This window comes from Caretta caretta, chromosome 8 (assembly GCF_965140235.1).
Source record: "Caretta caretta isolate rCarCar2 chromosome 8, rCarCar1.hap1, whole genome shotgun sequence".
Lineage (NCBI taxonomy): Eukaryota > Metazoa > Chordata > Testudines > Cheloniidae > Caretta > Caretta caretta.
In genome coordinates this window covers 80,199,349-80,219,362 of record NC_134213.1, presented here as the reverse complement: position 1 = coordinate 80,219,362, position 20,014 = coordinate 80,199,349, and the positions used below count along the sequence as shown (strand labels likewise).

General features: G+C 42.3%; 1 protein-coding gene across 1 annotated transcript in view; it reads right to left on the bottom strand.

Annotated features, from left to right (window-relative positions):
* The window catches only part of LOC125641903 (uricase), a 43,935-nt gene that overhangs the window by 7,851 nt on the left and 16,070 nt on the right, over window positions 1-20,014 (bottom strand). Inside the window, exons 2-4 of the mRNA XM_048862462.2 lie at window positions 7,128-7,346; window positions 5,775-5,891; window positions 5,569-5,647 (exon numbers count right to left, since the gene is read on the bottom strand). Of these exons, the coding sequence (XP_048718419.2) occupies window positions 5,569-5,647; window positions 5,775-5,891; window positions 7,128-7,346 (415 nt within the window). The remainder of the gene's footprint in view (window positions 1-5,568; window positions 5,648-5,774; window positions 5,892-7,127; window positions 7,347-20,014) is intronic.

Sequence of the window (20,014 nt, the reverse complement as noted above, 5' to 3'; positions counted from 1 at the left end):
TCTGATATATGTAAAGCATGCGACACCAACCTTGCAACTACACCAAGATGTCTCCAAAACTGAGACGCTACAGGTCCAAAAGGGAGTCTGTTCTTCTAAACCAGATAAGGATAAATTTCTTTCTGCTGGTAGGGATTGGATGGCTCAGGGCAATGGCAATGGGGTATAGTCTTTGAAAGGTGCTTACACTCTGAAAAATGATTGTGTAAAAATGGCATCGTGAGTAGAGGATGGTTGGAAGTTTTCCATCAAAACTGTTTTTTAAGATAATTGAGTTTTCAACAAAACAAAATTTGTCATGAAAACTGCTCCACGTAAAATACTGAGATTTTGTTGCACCATTTTTGCAGAAAAACAAAAATATGTTTTTGTGTCAGGGGTTTTGGGGGGAGGTGGGGTTGTTTGTTTGTTCTACCAAAATTTGACATTTTTGTATAAAAATAATTTCTCACCAATTCTAATCATGAGATCTATTTTATTCTATCTCAATGATTTTCACATTTTCTATCATCTTAAGCGCATTACAATAATTTCTGAGCTCTTATGCAATGTTTATCAATACCCTATTTTATGCTATTACTATTACTCTCTCCAGTGGGGTCGGTGCCACTAGAGGGGACAGAAAACCACACTCAGGTGGTGTGTCGGTTACATACTTCCCCGAGCTGAGGAAGCGCGTTCCAAGCTTCAGAGACTTCCCAGTTGAAATCCTGGGCAAGCCCCCCTTTGTAATACTAACAGACCCTGGTCATTGGCAGGTGGGATCGAACTGGTGGCCTCTGGAACTTAGTGCATGAGCCTCTACTGCATGAGCTAAAAGCCATGTGGCTGTTTGCTAAGGCTGTAGAGCAAATTTGTTAATCTCTCTCTCTGTCTCTGCCTCTACATGGGACAGAACACCACACCCAGGAGGTGTGTGGGTTACAGAATCACTGCCCAGGAGGCTGTGGCCACCAGAAAACCCCCTGGTAGCCATATGGCCAATTTCTTTCCAGGTCTAACAAAACTGTGAAACACAGAGGAGATTGGATGTTTCATAGGTTTGGTAATGGGCTACAGAGCCTTATATCTCTAGGTTACAAGTTTGAATCCAGCCTCAGTCATCAGCAATTAAAGGTTGCTACTATCTGGTGGTGGTTGTTCAGTAGCTAAGGAGTCTCTTGTTAGTATTTGTATCAGAGTAGTGCCTAGAAACTGTAGTCCCGTTGTGCTTTACACTATAGCAATCTCAGTCCAGTTCCCAGCATTACATCCCCATGTCACCCAAAATACCAACACATTTGGCTCTAACTGGCACTCTTGTTGGCAGTCACAGCAATTAACTGGAACTTATACATTCAGATTAGTAGTCAGACACATAATATCCTAATTTACATATGCAAATACAGCCTTAAATCCTGCATTTCTTGAGCATTCCAAAATTCTGACTGAAGTCAATGGACGTTTTGGTTATGCAAGAAATGCAGTATTTGCATGCACACATTTGAATGTTTACACATGAAAAATTTCTTGGACAGAGGTATGGGTGCAATTTTAGAGGTTCGGCTGAGGTCCTTCTGACAATTGGGCCTGATTTGTAATTGCATCTTTTTAAAAATAAAGCCAGGGCATATCCATGGGCTTTGTAGTGTTAATGCAAACTAGGTGGTCGGACTTAAATTCTCTGTCTTTGGATGGATATTGACTGTTAGAGTAATACTAATAGTCAGATTGTAGGCTATACTAGAATATATTGGTTTAAGCAGCTTATTTTCAGAAGACAGTTAAATCCTGTGAGTTTATAAAGTATTAGTGCTTTGTAAACAATTGTTATTGTTATGTGTTTAGAATAACTCTATAAATATAACTCTGGATCCCACATTACTTGCTCACCCATGATTCTGTGAACAAAGACACAGGATCAGATCCATAGTAAAAACTTTGCATGTGCTGCTTTCTATGTTTTACCAGTACGAGGAACCTTTGATTGTGTCCTAAGCCCTTTAACTCCTGCTACTATCCCTTAGCCTGTCTGTTTTGAATCAATATAAGAACACAAGAATGGCCATAGTGGGTCAGACCAAAGGTCCATCCAGCCCAGTATCCTGTAAACCGACAGTGACCAATGCCAGGTGCCCCAGAGGGGGTTAACCTAACTGGTAATGATCAAGTGATCTCTCTCCTGCCATCCATCTCCATCCTCTGACAAACAGAGGCTAGGGACACCATTCCTTACCCATCCTGGCTAATAGTCATTAATGGACTTAACCTCCATGAATTTATCCAGTTCTCTTTTAAACTCTGTTATAGTCCTAGCCTTCACAACCTCCTCAGGCAAAGAGTTCCACAGGTTGACTGTGCGCTGTGTGAAGAAGAACTTCCTTTTAGTTTTAAACCTGCTACCCATTAATTGCATTTTGTGGCCCCTAGTTCTTATATTATGGGAGCAAGTAAATAACTTTTCCTTATTCACTTTCTCCACACCACTCATGATTTTATATACCTCTATCATATCCCCCCTTAATCTCCTCTTTTCCAAGCTGAAATGTCCTAGCCTCTTTAATCTCTCCTCATATGGGACCCGTTCCAACCCCCTAATCATTTTAGTTGCCCTTTTCTGAACCTTTTCTATTGCCAGTATATCTTTTTTGAGATGAGGGGACCACAACTGTACGCAGTATTCAAGATGTGGGCATACCATGGATTTATATAAGGGCAATAAGATATTCTCTGTCTTATTCTCTATTCCTTTTTAAATGATTCCTAACATCCCATTTGCTTTTTTGACTGCCGCTGCACACTGTGTGGACATCTTCAGAGGACTATCCACGATGACTCCAAGATCTTTCACCTGATAAGTTGTAGCTAAATTAGCCCCCATCATATTGTATGTATAGTTGGGGTTATTTTTTCCAATGTGCATTACTTTACATTTATCCACATTAAATTTCATTTGCCATTTTGTTGCCCAATCACTTAGTTTTGTGAGATCTTTTTGAAGTTCTTCACAGTCTGCTTCGGTCTTAACTGTCTTGAGCAGTTTAGTATCATCTGCAAACTTTACCACCTCACTGTTTACCCCTTTCTCCAGATCATTTATGAATAAGTTGAATAGGATTGGTCCTAGGACTGACCCTTGTGGAACACCACTAGTTACCCCTCTCCATTCTGAAAGATTTACCATTTATTCCTACCCTTTGTTCCCTGTCTTTTAACCAGTTCTCAATCCATGAAAGGATCTTCCCTCTTATCCCATGACAACTTAATTTACGTCAGAGTCTTTCGTGAGGGACCTTGTCAAAGGCTTTCTGGAAATCTAAGTACACTATGTCCACTGGATCCCCCTTGTCCACATGTTTGACCCCCGAACTCTAATAGATTAGTAAGACATGATCTCCCTTTACAGAAACCATGTTGACTTTTGCACAACAATTTATGTTCTTCTATGTGTCTGACAATTTTATTTTTTACTATTGTTTCAACTAATTTGCCCAGTACTGACGTTAGACTTACCAGTCTGTAATTGCCAGGATCAGCTCTAGAACCCTTCTTAAATATTGGCGTTACATTAGCTATCTTGCAGCCACTGGGTACAGTAGTTGATTTAAAGAACAGGTTAAAAGCCATAGTTAATAGTTCCGCAATTTCACATTTGAGTTCTTTCAGAACTCTTGGGTGAATGTCATCTGGTCCCGGTGACTTACTACTGTTAAATTTCTCAATTAATTCCAAAACCTCCTCTAGTGACACTTCAGTCTGTGACAATTCCTCAGATTTGTTACCTATAAAAGACAGCTCAAGTTTGGGAATCTCCCTAACATCCTCAGCCGTGAAGACTGAAGCAAAGAATTCATTTAGTTTTGCTCCAATGACTATCATCTTTAAAAAGAAAAGGAGTACTTGTGGCACCTTGGAGACTAACCAATTTATTTGAGCATAAGCTTTCGTGAGCTACAGCTCACTTCATCGGATGCATACTGTAGCTCTAGCTCACGAAAGCTTATGCTCAAATAAATTGGTTAGTCTCTAAGGTGCCACAAGTACTCCTTTTCTTTTTGCGAATACGACTAACACGGCTGTTACTCTGAAACCTATCATCTTTAAGTGCTCCTTTTGTATCTCGATCATCCAGGGGCCCCACTGGTTGTTTAGCAAGTTTCCTGCTTCTGATGTACTTAAAAACCATTTTGTAATTATCTTTTGAGTTTTTGGCTAGCTGTTCTTCAAACTCCTTTTTGGCTTTTCTTATTACATTTTTACATTTAATTTGGCAGTGTTTATGCTTCTTTCTATTTACCTCACTAGGATTTGACTTCCACTTTTTAAAAGATGCCTTTTTATCTCTTACTGCTTCTTTTACATGGTTCTTAAGCCACGGTGGCTCTTTCTTAGTTCTTTTACTGTGTTTTTTAATTTGAGGTATACATTTAAGTTGAGCCTCTATTATGGTGTCTTTGAAAAGTGTCCATGCAGCTTGCAGGGATTTCACTCTAGTCACTGTATCTTTTAATTTCTGTATAACTAACCTCCTCATTTCTGCATAGTTCCCCTTTCTGAATTAAATGCTACAGTGCTGGGCTGTTAAGGTGTTCTTCCCACCACAGGAATGTTAAATGTTATTATATTATGGTCACTATTTCCAAGAGGTCCTGTTATAGTTACCTCTTGGACCAGATCCTGCGCTCCACCCAGCACTTGATGAAGAGTTGACTCTCCCTTTGTGGGTTCCTGTACCAGCTGCTCCAAGAAGCAGTCCTTTAAAGTATTGAGAAATTTTGTCTCTGCATTTTGTCCTGAGGTGACATGTACCCAGTCAATATGGGGATAATTGAAATCACACACTATTATTGAGTTCTTTATTTTGATAGCCTCTTTAATCTCCCTTAGCATTTCATCATCACTATCACTGTCCTGGTCAGGTGGTTGATAACAGATTCCTACTGTTATATTCTTATTAGAACATGGAATTACTATCCATAGAGATTCTGTGGAGCATGTGGATTCATTTAAGATTTTTATTTCATTTGATTCTACATTTTCTTTTACGTATAGTGCCACTCCCCCCACCGCACGACCTGTTCTGTCCTTCCGATATATTTTGTACTCTGGAATGATTGTGTCCCATTGATTGTCCTCACTCCACCAGGTTTTTGTGATGCCTATTATATCAATATCCTCCTTTAACATGAGGCACTCTAGTTCACCCATCTTATTATTTAGACTTCTAGCATTTGTGTACAAGCACTTTAAAAACTTGTCACTGTTTATTTCTCTGCCCTTTTCTGATGTGTCAGATTCTTTTTGTGAATGTTTCTCATCTGATCTGGCCCATACTTTATCCTTTTCCATCCTCTCCTCCTGACTAAAACCTAGAGAATCTCTGTGAATAGACTCTCCTCTAAGAGAAGTCTCTGTCCGATCCACATGTGCCTCTGCAGCAATCTGCTTTCCCCTATCTCTCAGTTTAAAAACTGCTATGCAACCTTTTTAATGTTAGGTGCCAGCAGTCTGGATCCACTCTGGTGGAAATTAAGGGACATTAAGGAAGAAGTAATGATGCTGCTGGAAAATTATAAATTATTTACTCACCATTCTGACACTGTTCGACTTCACAAAAGCGAATTCCTTCAGGAACAAAGATAAAGGAATGGACATGGGGAACTCCATCCTACAGATTAAAAACACACATGAAAGTAAAACTGCAATGTACTATAGTATAACTTTTAAAAAATGAACAGAGAGAAACAATTATCCAGAATATATGTGCTGCATTACACATTAGCATTTTTATATACCTGTTCTAGACGCCGCCATGGTACCTCTTGAATGTAGGCCTTGACATACACCACATGACAGTATGATGAAATGAAGTGATTGCAGATATCCAGGGCAAATTGTTCTATAGTTTCAATCTAAGAAAACAAATAACGTCTTAGAGGGCACCAGTTACGTAATGTATATTGGCATACAGGTCCAGATCACTGTAAATGTTGTGATAAAAATGGGTTTTGTGGCCAATATGGATGCCATTCAATTCTGGGTTTATAAAGACAACGTCTGTCTAACGCCTGAGCACAATGCATTCTAAATTGCAATAGGAGCTAAAAAGTCATGTTTTGTCAGAGATCCCTTAGTCCTTACGTAAAGTAGGACTCACACCAAGGAAAGGACAGAGCAAGCTAGAATCACTGGATTGAAGTCTAGTCACTACTAGAACCTGACCCTTAGAAGATAAAATGTCAAAACACTCTGGGTGGGTGCTCTGATTCAATAATAAGAACTGAACAAGGATAAAAGCTAAAGATGGGGTTTAATTAATTAGACTGAGAATTTGGTACACAGTGTGACATAATTAGGCTATTTAGAATTAGGACATTAAAAGACTAGCTGATGAAACTAAACTGAGGATAGTGATACTTACCTTCTTTGAAAAGCACTTTGAGATCGACTGATGGAAAGCACTGTATAAGAGGTAGGTATTATTTTTGTTGTTATTATTTATTATTTTATTAAAGAGTGCACCAGCTGTCCAAGGTACCCGAAGACAGGGGTGAAAACAGTGCTGGCTTTATCAGATAAAAGTCTGTCCGAAAACTAAAGAGGGGTCCAAATTCCAATATTCATATTCAGAATTGGATTCATACTTTTCCGAAGTTCAGGGGTATCAGACACAGGGGATCTGGCCTGATCAAATACAAAAAACATTCATGATAAGAGAGGTCAGCCAAGCCTAAAAATGTCTTCAATATATAAAATATAGATTATTCACATTTGTGCACCAAATACCAGATGAGAGAGTCTATTTTCTGTATGAAGAATTAGTACTGGAAAAAGAAAAGACCCGGTTCAAAATCTTGAAGGGAACCTTAGTGCCAAACTGGAAAGCAGACAGAGGAAGAAAAACAAATGAAAGAGAGTAGGCATTTTGATCTCACCCAAACTCTCTTCACCTTTTGCCTAGAAAAGAGCTTCTGGAACTGGATGAGTTTTGGAAGGGGACAGGACAGGACAATGAAAGAGGAAGGAGGATGGTTTGATATATGATGACAACAGAAAAGTAAGTACAATGACTACTTCCAAATAAATTCCAAGACAACATCACAAACACCAATCAGTACAATACTAAGTAGAAGAGTTTAAAAGAATACCCCGTTGCATTTTGCCAAAGCAATGACGGTGTTCTTCATGGTGTCAGTAGGGATAACAGCAGAATTGTCTCCCTGCGAGTATTCATTGACAGAATCCAGTCTAAGATGTACACAAACTTCCACTTCTTTAATGCAGTGTTTCTTGCCATCTCTTCTAATGCGAAGAAGCTTGATCATGTTCTTTCCATACTCAGAATTTAAGATTTCCAGATCTTCATTCTGCAATAAGAACACATGCATTTTCTACTCAGGGGAGATCCCAGTTACAATGGAACCAGAGTCTGGCTTAGCTGGATCAAAGACCTGTTTCCTTATCAATAAATGGTGATATTTTTATTTCTGTGGTTACCTATGATAATTAAAATAAGTAATGGTGATGGTGTGAAATCTTGGCAGGAAGAAAGGAAACATTTTAAGAAGATACTATTATTAGTGTATTTAACATTTATATTGCAGTAGTGCCTAAAGACCTCATCTATTGTGGGCTCTGTTGCATTGGGCACTGTACAAACACCCCAGGTAATCTGTCTATAGTGTGGAACAAATGTTCTATTTGACACAGGGAGATATAACATACCACTGCGGATATTAGGCCTGATGTACCACTATGTTACTCCTCATATATATATTGGCTGTGACTCCACTGAAATCAGTGCTAGGCTGAAATCAATGGAGTTACACCACCATAAAATGGGAATTACAACATTGCAGAATGAGGCCCATTATTAATTATTATTTTATTTTATTTTAATTTATTTTATTACTACTACTACTACTACTACTATTGTGGTAGGGCCCAGGGACCCCAATCATAGAACGGGACCACACTGTACTAGGCACTGCGCAAACACATTTAAAAAAAGACAGCCCCTGCCCCAAAGAGCTTACAATCTAAGTATAAGAGAAGAGACAACCAATTAATACAACAAATGGGGGAGAATAAGGAAATAATCAGACTGTGATGGAATATACGAACCCCACCCTGTCCTGGAAGGGGTTAAAGGATGGTACTGAGCCCAGGTAGCCCTGCCCCTCCAGCCTTGCATGCTCCAACTGGAGACAGGGTTGAAAAGGGAGAAAACCCAGCTGTCAGGGTTCCTTCCCCACTCTGAACTCTAGGGTATAGATGTGGGGACACGCATGAAAGACCCCCTAAGCTTATTCTTACCAACTTAGGTTAAAAACTTCCCCAAGGTACAAACTTTGCCTTGTCCTTGAACAGTATACTGCCGCCACCAAGCGTTTTAAACAAAGAACAGGGAAAGAGACCACTTGGAGACGTCTTCCCCAAAATATCCCCCTGAAACCTCCACCCCCTTTCCTGGAGAAGGCTTGATAATAATCCTCACCAATTTGTACAGGTGAACACAGACCCAAACCCTTGGATCTTAAGAACAATGAAAAATCAATCAGGTTCTTAAAAGAAGAATTTTAATTAAGGAAAAGGTAAAAGAATCACCTCTGTAAAATCAGGATGGAAAATACTTTACAGGGTATTCAGATTCAAAACACAGAGGATCCCCCTCTGGGCAAAACCTTAAAGTTATAGAAAACAGGAATAAACCTCCCTCTTAACACAGGGAAAATTCACATAAAACAAAAGATAAACTAAACTACCTTGCCTGGCTTACCTATACTGGTTGCAATATTGGAGACTTGGATGAGGATGGGTTGGAGAAGATGGATTTCTGTCTGGCCTCTCTCAGTCTCAAGAGAGAACAAACATGTAAACAAAGAGCACAAACAAAAGCCTTTCCACCCCACCCCTCCAAGATTTGAAAGTATCTTGTTCCCTTATTGGTCCTTTGGGTCAGGTTAGCTGAGCTTCTTAACCTTTTACAGGTAACAGGATGTTGCCTCTGGCCAGGAGGGATTTTATAGCACTGTATACAGAAAGGTGGTTACACTTCCCTTTATATTTATGACACGCCCCCCCAAATCACAGATAGGGTGAAAAACTGGCTATGATTTCTTCCTGGAGCTCTAGGATAAAACAGAGTTAATAAGACACATTCATCTCTAAATATAGTACTAACTGTATAAAAACTAACAATATTTCCCACATCTTAAGGACGATTTGGACCAGTTGATTCTGGGAAACTTTCACGGGAGAGTGCATCAGCCACTTTGTTAGAAGCTCCTGAAATGTGTTGTATTTCGAAATCAAAATCTTGGAGAGCTAAACTCTACCGAATAAGTTTTTTGTTATTTCCCTTGGCAGTATGAAGCCACTGTAGCGCAGCATGGTCGGTTTGCAGGTGGAAACGCCATTCCCCAAACGTATGGGCATAGCTTTTCCCGAGCGTAGACAATGGCGTAACATTCCTTTTCACTGATTGGCCAGTGGCTTTCCCTCTCAGACAGCTTCTTGCTGAGAAACACAACAGGATGGAGCTCTTGATTTGGTCCTTCCTGCATTAAGACTGCTCCCACACCATACTCGGACGCATCTGTGGTTACTAGGAACGGTTTGTCAAAGTCTGGGGCCCTTAGCACAGCGTCAGACATGAGTGTTGCTTTAAGCTGGTTAAAGGACTTCTGACACTCTTCAGTCCACTGAACTGCATTTGGCTGTTTCTTTTTGGTTAGGTTAGTCAGTGGGGTGTCGATTTGGCTGTATTGCGGTACAAATCGCCTGTAATATCCGGCCAGGCCTAAGAAGGATTGGACCTGTTTCTTTGACTTTGGGACAGGCCACTTTTGGATAGCATCCACTTTGGCCTGTAGGGGATTGATCGTTCCTTGACCCACTTGGTGTCCAAGGTGAATCACTCTGTTTAGGCCTATTTGACACTTCTTAGCCTTAACCATTAGTCCTGCTGCCCTTATGCGCTCGAAGACTTTTTGTAGATGTTCTAGGTGTTCTGCCCAGGAATCCAAAAATATGGCCACATCATCAAGGTAGGCGACTGCATATTCTCCCAATCCCACTAGGAGACCATCTACAAGTTTTTGGAAGGTGGCGGGTGCATTCCGCAGCCCGAAAGGGGTCACATTAAATTCATACAGCCCAACACAGATTCATAGATATTAAGGTCAGAAGGGACCATTGTGATCATCTAGTCTGACCTCCTGCACAATGCAGGCCACAGAATCTCACCCACCCACTCCTGCGATAAACCTCTCACCTATATCTGAGCTATTGAAGTCCTCAAATCATGGTTTAAAGACTTCAAAGTGCAGAGAATCCTCCAGCAAGTGACCCGTGACATGTGTGACGAAGGCTGACCTTTCCTTGGAGGATTCATCTAGCAGTACCTGCCAGTACCCCTTGGTTAAGTCCAAGGTAGAGATGAACTGGGCCTGTCCCAGTTTCTCCAATAGTTCATCTGTGCGTGGCATTGGGTAGTTGTCTGAGCGAGTTACAGCATTTAGCTTAAAGTAGTCCATGCAAAAAAGGATCTCCCTATCTGGTTTGGGAACTAGAACCACTGGAGATGCCCATGCAGTCCGGGGGCGGGGGGCGGATTACACCCACCTGTAGCATATCCTGGATCTCCCATTCTATAGCAGTTTTAGCTTGAGGAGACACCCGGGAAGGTTGGGCTCTAATTGGGTGAGCATTACCTGTGTCAATGGAGTGGTATGCCCATTCAGTCAGTCCTGGGGTGGCTGAGAACGCTGGCGCATAGCTAGTGCACAGCTCCTTGATCTGCTGTCGCTGCATACGCCCAAGGGTCATGGAGAGGTTCACCTCTTCCACGCCACCATCACTTTTCCCTTCGTAGTAGACACCTTCAGGCCACTCAGCGTCATCTCCTCCCTAAGCTGTAAACTGACAAACCTTTAATTCTCTGGAATAAAAGGGCTTTAGAGAATTAATATGGTACACCTTAGGCTTTTGGACTGAGGTGGGGAATGCTATGGGATAATTAACAGCTCCCAGGCGCTCTTGGACCATGAATGGCCACGACACTTCCATTTTATGGGCCTGGAGCGCCTTTAAGACCATGACCTGGTCCCCTACTTTGAAGGACCGCTCTCTGGCATGTTTATCATACCAGACTTTTTGCTCTTTTTGAGCATCTTTTAGGTTTTCTTTAGCAAGGGCTAAAGAGGTTCAGAGGATGTTTTGTAGGTTGGTTACAAAGTCCAGAATGTTAGTTCTTGGAGAAGGTGTAAACCCCTCCCATTGCTGCTTCACCAACTGTAATGGGCCCTTAACCTCGTGACCATATACAAGTTCAAATGGTGAAAACCCTAACCTGGGATGTGGTACAGCTCTGTAGGCAAAGAGCAACTGCTGCAACACTAGGTACTAATCATTAGAGTGCTTGTTTATGAATTTAAGTATCATGGCCCCCAAAGTTCCATTAAACTTCTCCACCATGCCATTTGTTTGATGGTGGTAAGGGGTGGCAACCAAATGATTTACCCCATGAGCTTCCAAAAGGCTTTCCATAGTTCCTGCCAGGAAATTAGTTCCTGCATCTGTAAGGATGTTGGAGGACCAACCTACTCTGGCAAAAATGTCTGTTAGTGCCTGGCACACACTTTTAGCCCTGTTGTTGCTTAGAGCTACTGCTTCTGGCCATCGGGTGGCAAAATCCATGAAAGTCAGTATGAACTGCTTTCCTCTGGGTGTCTTTTTCGGAAAAGGACCCAGAATATCCACAGCTACTCACTGAAATGGAACCTCAATGATGGAGAGTGGCTGGAGAGGGGCTTTGACCTGGTCTTGGTGTTTTCCCACTCTTTGGCATACCTTGCAAGATTGGACATAGGCAGAAACATCCTTGCCCATTCCCTCCCAGTGGAATGATCGCCGCAAATGGTCTTTGGTCCTGTTCACCCCAGGATGGCCACTAGGATGATCATGGGCTAAGCTCAAGAGCTTTCCCTGGTACTTAGTTGGAACTACCAACTGTCTCTGAGGATGCCAGTTTTCCAGGTGTCCACCAAAAAGAGTTTCCTTGTATAAAAGTCCTCTTTCCACAACAAACCAGGATCAATTAGAAGAGTTGAGAGGCAGTGGGTTGCTCCGTGCCTCGGTCCAAGCTCTCTGGAGGCTTTCATCTGCTTCCTGTTCGGCCTGGAACTGTTCCCATAATGCTGAAGACATCAGTTCCTCAATGGATTGTGGACTTGGGCTTGGTCCCTCTGGAAGCGATGCAAGTGATGGGGCTGTTTCCGTTGGTGGTGAACCGCTCTCCACTGGTGCACTATGGGGTATTTCAGGCTCTGGCTGAGCCTCTTGTGTAGGGTCATTTGCTGCTGCTGCCAATGCAGGCTCAGTGGTGCCCTCTGGTGTTGGAGCTGTAGACGGGGTTGCAAGCACTGGACTCAGTGCTGTCAATGGTTCTGGTGCTGGTTGCTTCGCCAGTTTCGGTTCAGAGACTGGCTTTGGCTGGGTCTCTGGGACTGGATCCACTACGGACGTTGCAGTCGTTGGCAGGGGATCCAGTTCCACCACCACCACCTCCACCTGGGTCTCTGGTAACACAGACGGGGCCCTGCTGGAAGGCTCAGAAACAGGGATAGGTGTGGAAGCTTGCTTAGTCTGGCTGTGGGTGACCATACCCACCCTCTTGGCCAGCTTTACCTGGTTGGCCAAGTCTTCCCCCAGCAGCATGGGAATGGGATAATCATCATAGACTGCAAAAGTCCACATTCCTGACCAGCCCTTGTACTGGACAGGCGACTTGGCTGTCGAAAGAGTTGGACTTGAAGGGTTGAATCGTCACTTGGGCCTCTGGGTTGATTAAGTTGGGGTCCACTAAGGATGGATGGATAGCTGACACCTGCACTCCAGTGTCCCTCCATGCTGTAACCTTCTTCCCGCCTACACTCAGTTTCCCTTCGCTCTAAGAGTATCTGGGAGGCATCTGGGCCTGAGGACCTTTGGTGTGACCCCTGTGCAATGAACTGTAATCTGTTGGGGTTCTTGGGGAAGGTGGCCTTCACATGCCCTAGCTCATTACATTTAAAACATCACCCAGTTGATTGGTCACTAGGGCGAGGTGAGTTGCTGGAGAATGGTGTGGTGGGATGATAAGGTGTCTGGGGTTTTCCTTGGGATGTAGGTGGGTCCTTGGGTTGCCCCCGGTGATAGGGTTTTGTTTCGGGTTGCCCCTTCTGATATTTGCCCCAACTGCTCCTAGTTTTTTTTCTTTCTGCCACCTCCACCCATTTGGCTCCAATCTCCCCTGCCTCGATTACAGTTTTGGGCTTCCCATCTAGGAAGTACCATTCAATTTCCTCAGGAACACCCTCTAAGAACTGCTCCATTTGCATTAGGAAGGGCAACTCTTCTGGAGATTTAACACTTGCTCCTGATATCCAAGCATCCCAATTTTTCACAATGTAGTAGGCATGTCGGGTAAATGACACGTCTGGTTTCCACCTTAGGGCTCTGAACCACCGACAGGAACGCTCGGGTGTTAGCCCCATTCTGACTCTCGCCTGGGTTTTAAAAAGTTCATAACTGTTCATGTGTTTCTTAGGCCGCCACGTCTGCTAAGGGTCCACTGAGCTGCAGCCTGAGCTCTACCATGTACTGGTCTGTAGAAATGCTGTACTCAAGGCAGGCCCTTTCAAAGTTTTCTAAGAAGGCCTCAGTATCATCACCTGCCTTGCAGGTGGGGAACTTTCTGGGATGGGAAGTGGTACCTGGAGCAGGATTGCTAGGGTTGATTGGTATATTCTGCTGAGCCCTTGCCTTCTCCATTTCCAGTGCATGCTTCCTCTCTTTTTCTTTCTCCTCCATATCTCTCTTGTGGGCAGCTTCCTCTGCCTCCACCCTGGCTTTTTCTGCCTCCATATCCAAGCGCCTTAAGGCCATCTGTCTATCATGCTCTTTTTGTTTCTCTTCAGCTTCGAATCTGGCCAGCTCTAGTTTATTAGCTGCTTCACTGGTAGTCATTTTCCTGCTTTCTTGTGCTTAACTCTAGCTATACCCGAGAGTTAGGAAAAAAAAAAAAACTTGTGAATTTCCCTGCAGGAGGTTAACTACCCTGCCTTTAGGTAGAGAAAACTCCAGCTCAAAAAGAAAAATCCCTTTGTAAAAAAACCTAACACCTCTATCTCCAGGCAGACAGAAAACCCTCTACCTGCTCTCAGCTTAAAAAAACCCTCTTCGGGTCTGTGCTTTTGGTTCAAAATGATCTCTGGTTCAAAATGATCCCGCCGCTCTGCCACCATGTCAATATTCCTTCCCCACTCTGAACTCGAGGGTACAGATTTGGGGACCTGCATGAAAGACCCCCTAAGCTTATTCTTACCAACTTAGGTTAAAAACTTCCCCAAGGTACAAACTTTGCCTTGTCCTTGAACAGTATACTGCCGCCACCAAGCGTTTTAAACAAAGAACAGGGAAAGAGACCACTTGGAGACGTCTTCCCCAAAATATCCCCCTGAAACCTCCACCCCCTTTCCTGGAGAAGGCTTGATAATAATCCTCACCAATTTGTACAGGTGAACACAGACCCAAACCCTTGGATCTTAAGAACAATGAAAAATCAATCAGGTTCTTAAAAGAAGAATTTTAATTAAGGAAAAGGTAAAAGAATCACCTCTGTAAAATCAGGATGGAAAATACTTTACAGGGTATTCAGATTCAAAACACAGAGGATCCCCCTCTGGGCAAAACCTTAAAGTTACAGAAAACAGGAATAAACCTCCCTCTTAACAAAGGGAAAATTCACATAAAACGAAAGATAAACTAATCCGCCTTGCCTGGCTTACCTATACTGGTTGCAATATTGGAGACTTGGATTAGGATGGGTTGGAGAAGATGGATTTCTGTCTGGCCTCTCTCAGTCCCAAGAGAGAACAAACACTTAAACAAAGAGCACAAACAAAAGCCTTTCCACCCCAGCCCCCAAGATTTGAAAGTATCTTGTTTCCTTATTGGTCCTTTGGGTCAGGTGCCAGCCAGGTTAAGAAGAAGTTTTCTTCTTAATCCTTTACAGGTAACAGGATGTTGAGCACTGTATACAGCACTGTATAGAGAAAGGTGGTTACCCTTCCCTTTATATTTATGACACCAGCTCAGAAGGGAGAGGCTATGGAGGAAGACTACCTGGAAGGCTCCTGACAAACGTGCCAGAGAAGTCCCCCTGAGAGAACAGGGCTACATGTTGAGCCCAGTTGGGGCTGACAGTTTGGTTTATTTTTCTTTTTACCTTATCTGGGTCCAGAAGCCTAGAGAGGAAAGCAGTGGAAAGAAATGACACAACAAAAGTGACACACTAAAGTGCTGTGCTGTAACTGCTAGAACAAACTAAAAGGCACCTATTTCGCATTAATATATTCCTGTCTGACACATGACTACACAGAATTTCCTGGAGTGGCTCTGGATTTGTTTCCCTGTAGATGAGATCACAGTTTGTCCCTCACACTGGAGAGCCAAGTCACCCCATTGGCTCAGATCTGCACTAATATTTTCTGGCTTGCCCCTGAAAATTCATGAATTCAACAAGCCAAAAGGTGTCAAAATCCTTTTAAACCTCTCCCCATATTTGTAAAACAACAAAATATAAGCAGAAGCAGTAGGCTCTTGCATCATTTCAAAGCTGCTAACTCCCTGGAACCCACTTATTTCTTCTGCATTGGTTTCCTTCTACAAATTAACTTGATTCATTTTTTTTCTGGTTGGCATTTTTCCCCCGTTACCTTTAAAAATATGTTTCTGACTTTCAGTAAGTGCTGAGGTTTCTAGTAACAACCCAACTAAGTATTTAAAAGAATGTATTATAATTATTATTAGTTATTATTTCAAAGTTGGGTGAATACTTCACCAAAAAGATGTAAATGACAGGTCCCCACTCCAAAGACCCTACATTCTAAGTGGTAGATCTGTCACACAAGTAAGGCTATAACATACACCAGGAAAGGAGATGGTCAGCAAAGACTGATGTTACTAATATATGAGGATATGGTTACTCAAGTTAGTCATACAAACATCTACTGCTCCAAAAAATGTGGGAAACGGTGGGAGGGATTTTGTGACACTACAGAAGTGGGTCTAAGTATGATTTGAATGGAGCAAGGATGGAGGCTTGATAAATGGATTTCAAAGTGTTAGTAGTAAAGAAAGATTAGTGTGAAGGTGCAAGGTAACTTTCATTATAACAACCCACCCAGGACTTACCCAAAAATTATCTTTTGAGGCTAACGTTTTCCACGCTTGGACCAAATCAGGCCAAGAGTGATTTTTTAAAAAAACTATTCCACCTTTCAAAGTTACCCAAACAGTTGGGGGGTGTTATCTTTAAAAAGGAAATGTAACACTTTTTTATGCATGTGTGGCTGAAAAAATTATCAAAATGCAAAATTACATACTATATCTGTGGTTAGTCCTCAGTGAAATGAGTTTGAAAAGAAGACTTTTAAATAAAAAATAAGTAGTTTAAGTGAATTAGAGTGGCACAGAAAACCTGAAGACTTTCTGTTCTTGACTTGTGTGTATAAGGGCCCAATCCTGTAAAAAGAGCAGTAGCATTTACTACCATAAGTAGAGTCAATCACTTTGATGGCAGTGGAAGGTGTTTAACACTTCACAGCGGACACTCAGAGGTTTGTGGGATTAGGCCCAAAGGCTGTTGAAGCTGCTCAGCACTGCAGCTGTTCAGCAATGTATGTTTATTGCCATGAAACAATTCAACAAAAATGAAAACGTGTGGTTATGTCGGAAATTTTCATGGAGGCTTTTTAGTTTTTTGTCAGAAAACTGAAGGTCCCAGTGGTCAAAAAATAATAAAGCAAACCCCAAAAAACCCAAAATGTATACATAAATAAAAAGATCTGGTTTTCAGGGGTTAGATTTTTTTACGAAAACCAGAAAAAAATTGGTGAAAACTGAAATTTTCTCACAAAAATTACCATTTTATCAAAAGAACACTTTTTGTTGAAAAAAAAAAAAGTTTCAGTAAAATATTTCAAGCCACTGTTCTCACCACCCTGTCACATGGAAGCCGTTAGAGAGACAATGCGGGTGAAGTAATATCTTTTATTGGACCAACTTCTGTTGCTGAGAGAGACCAGCTTTTGAGCCACACAGAGCTCTTTTTCAGGTCTGGGAAATGAACTCCCAGCAGCAAAATGCAAGGTGGAACAGATTGTTTAGCATAAGTAGCTAGCACATATTGTAAGGGACCATTTAATCAACACCAACAGAAGTAGGTCCAATAAAAGATACTACGTTAGCCACCTTGTCTCTCTGCTATCCTAGTACCGACACAGCTACAAGTACACTGCATGGAAGCAATTGGCAGTGAAGGGCAATTAGCACCTTACAGCACTGAGGTTTCATTGTAAATGAAACATTCCTCATTGCCTTCATTTTTCAACATCTATTCAAACTGTTTCAAAGAGGTAGCTGTGTTAGTCTGTATCAGTAAAAACAACAAGGAGTCCTTGTGGCACCTTAGAGACTAACAAATTTATTTGGGCATAGGCTTTCGTGGGCTAGAACCCACTTCATCAGACGCATGGAGTGGAAAATACAGGAACAGGTATAAATACATGAAAAGATGGGAGTTGCCTTACCAAGTGTGAGGTCAGTCTAACGAGACAATTCAATTAACAGTAGGATACCAAGGCAGGAAAAATAACTTTGTGGTGGTAATGAGAGTGGCCCATTTCAAACAGTTGACAAGAAGGTGTGGGTGATGGTAGAGGAAAATTAGTATGGGGGAAATTAAGTTTAGGTTTTGTAATGACCAAACCACTCCCAGTCTTTATTCAGGCCTAATGTGATGATGTCCAGTTTGCAAATTAATTCCAGTTCTGCAGTTTCACGTTGGAGTCTGTTTCTGAAGTTTTTTTGTTGAAGAATTGCCACTTTTAGGTCTGTTATTGAGTGACCAGGGAGACTGAAGTGTTCTCCTACTGGTTTTTGAATGTTACAATTCTTGATGTCTGATTTGTGTCCATTTATTCTTTTGCGTAGAGACTGTCCAGTTTGGCCAATGTACATGTCAGAGGAGCATTGCTGGCACATGATGGCATATATCACATTGGTACATGTGCAGGTGAACGAGCCCCTGATGGTGTGGCTGATGTGATTAGATCCTATGATACCTTAGAGACTAACCAATTTATTTGAGCATGAGCTTTCGTGAGCTACAGCTCACTTCATCGGATGAAGTGAGCTGTAGCTCACGAAAGCTCATGCTCAAATAAATTGGTTAGTCTCTAAGGTGCCACAAGTACTCCTTTTCTTTTTGCGAATACAGACTAACACGGCTGTTGCTCTGGATCCTATGATAGTGTCCCCTGAATAGATATGTGAACAGAGTTGGCAACGGGGTTTGTTGCAGGGATTGGTTCCTGGGTTAGTGTTTTTGTTGTGCGGTGTTTAGTTGCTGGTGAGTAGTTGCTTCAGACATCAAGAATTGTAACATTCAAAAACCAGTAGGAGAGCACCAGCACAGGTATACAACAGTTCATGGAGCAGAGCAGATTGTCTGCAGGTTTGGCTAGAACAAGAAGCCCCCATGAATTTGGGTTTTGAGGGGATTTGTGGGGGGCTAGGAAGTGGTGATATCTGCTGATTGTGCCAGCTTCAACACAGAGCTAAAAACTAAAGCAGCCATTCAGCTCTGATAATTTAATTCCTTTCCCCTGCCCCCGCCCCCTCTTCTGTTTGTCTGCCACACCCACTTGTTCTATCATTTTTTTACTTAGATGGTCAACTCACTGGAGCAGGGACTGTTTCCTCTGTATGCTTGTACTACATCTAGAACAATCAGGCCTCTTTCTATGTGGATGCTTTGGAGTCTACAGTAATATAGATAAATAATAACAATAATTAATGACAGGTTTCAGAGTAACAGCCATGTTAGTCTGTATTCGCAAAAAGAAAAGGAGTACTTGTGGCACCTTAGAGACTAACCAATTTAGTTGAGCATGAGCTTTCGTGAGCTACAGCTCACTTCATCGGATGCATACCGTGGAAACTGCAGAAGACATTATATACACACAGAGATCATGAAACAGTACCTCCTCCCACCCCACTGTCCTGCTGGTAATAGCTTATCTAAAGTGATCATCAAGTTGGGCCATTTCCAGCACAAATCCAGGTTCTCTCACCCCCTCACCCTCCTCCAAAAACCACACACACAAACTCACTCTCCTGCTGGTAATAGCTCATCCAAAGTGACCACTCTCCCTACAATGTGCATGGTAATCAAGGTGGGCCATTTCCAGCACAAATCCAGGCTTTCTCACCCCACCCCCCACCACCCCCGAAACACACACACACAAACTCACTCTCCTGCTGGCAATAGCTCATCCAAACTGACCACTCTCCAAGTTTAAATCCAAGTTTAACCAGAACGTCTGCGGGGGGGGGGGTAGGAAAAAACAAGGGGAAATAGGCTACCTTGCATAATGACTTAGCCACTCCCAGTCTCTATTTAAGCCTAAATTAATAGTATCCAATTTGCAAATGAATTCCAATTCAGCAGTTTCTCGCTGGAGTCTGGATTTGAAGTTTTTTTGTTGTAAGATAGCGACCTTGATTATCATGCACATTGTAGGGAGAGTGGTCACTTTGGATAAGCTATTACCAGCAGGAGAGAGAGTTTGTGTGTGTGGTTTTTGGAGGGGGGTGAGGGGGTGAGAGAACCTGGATTTGTGCAGGAAATGGCCCACCTTGATTATCATACACATTGTGAAGAGAGTGGTCACTTTGGATGGGCTATTACCAGCAGGAGAGTGAGTTTGTGGGGGGGGGGGGCAGAGGGTGAGAAAACCTGGATTTGTGCTGGAAATGGCCCAACTTGATGATCACTTTAGATAAGCTATTACCAGCAGGACAGTGGGGTGGGAGGAGGTATTGTTTCATGGTCTCTGTGTGTATATAATGTCTTCTGCAGTTTCCACGGTATGCATCCGATGAAGTGAGCTGTAGCTCACGAAAGCTCATGCTCAAATAAATTGGT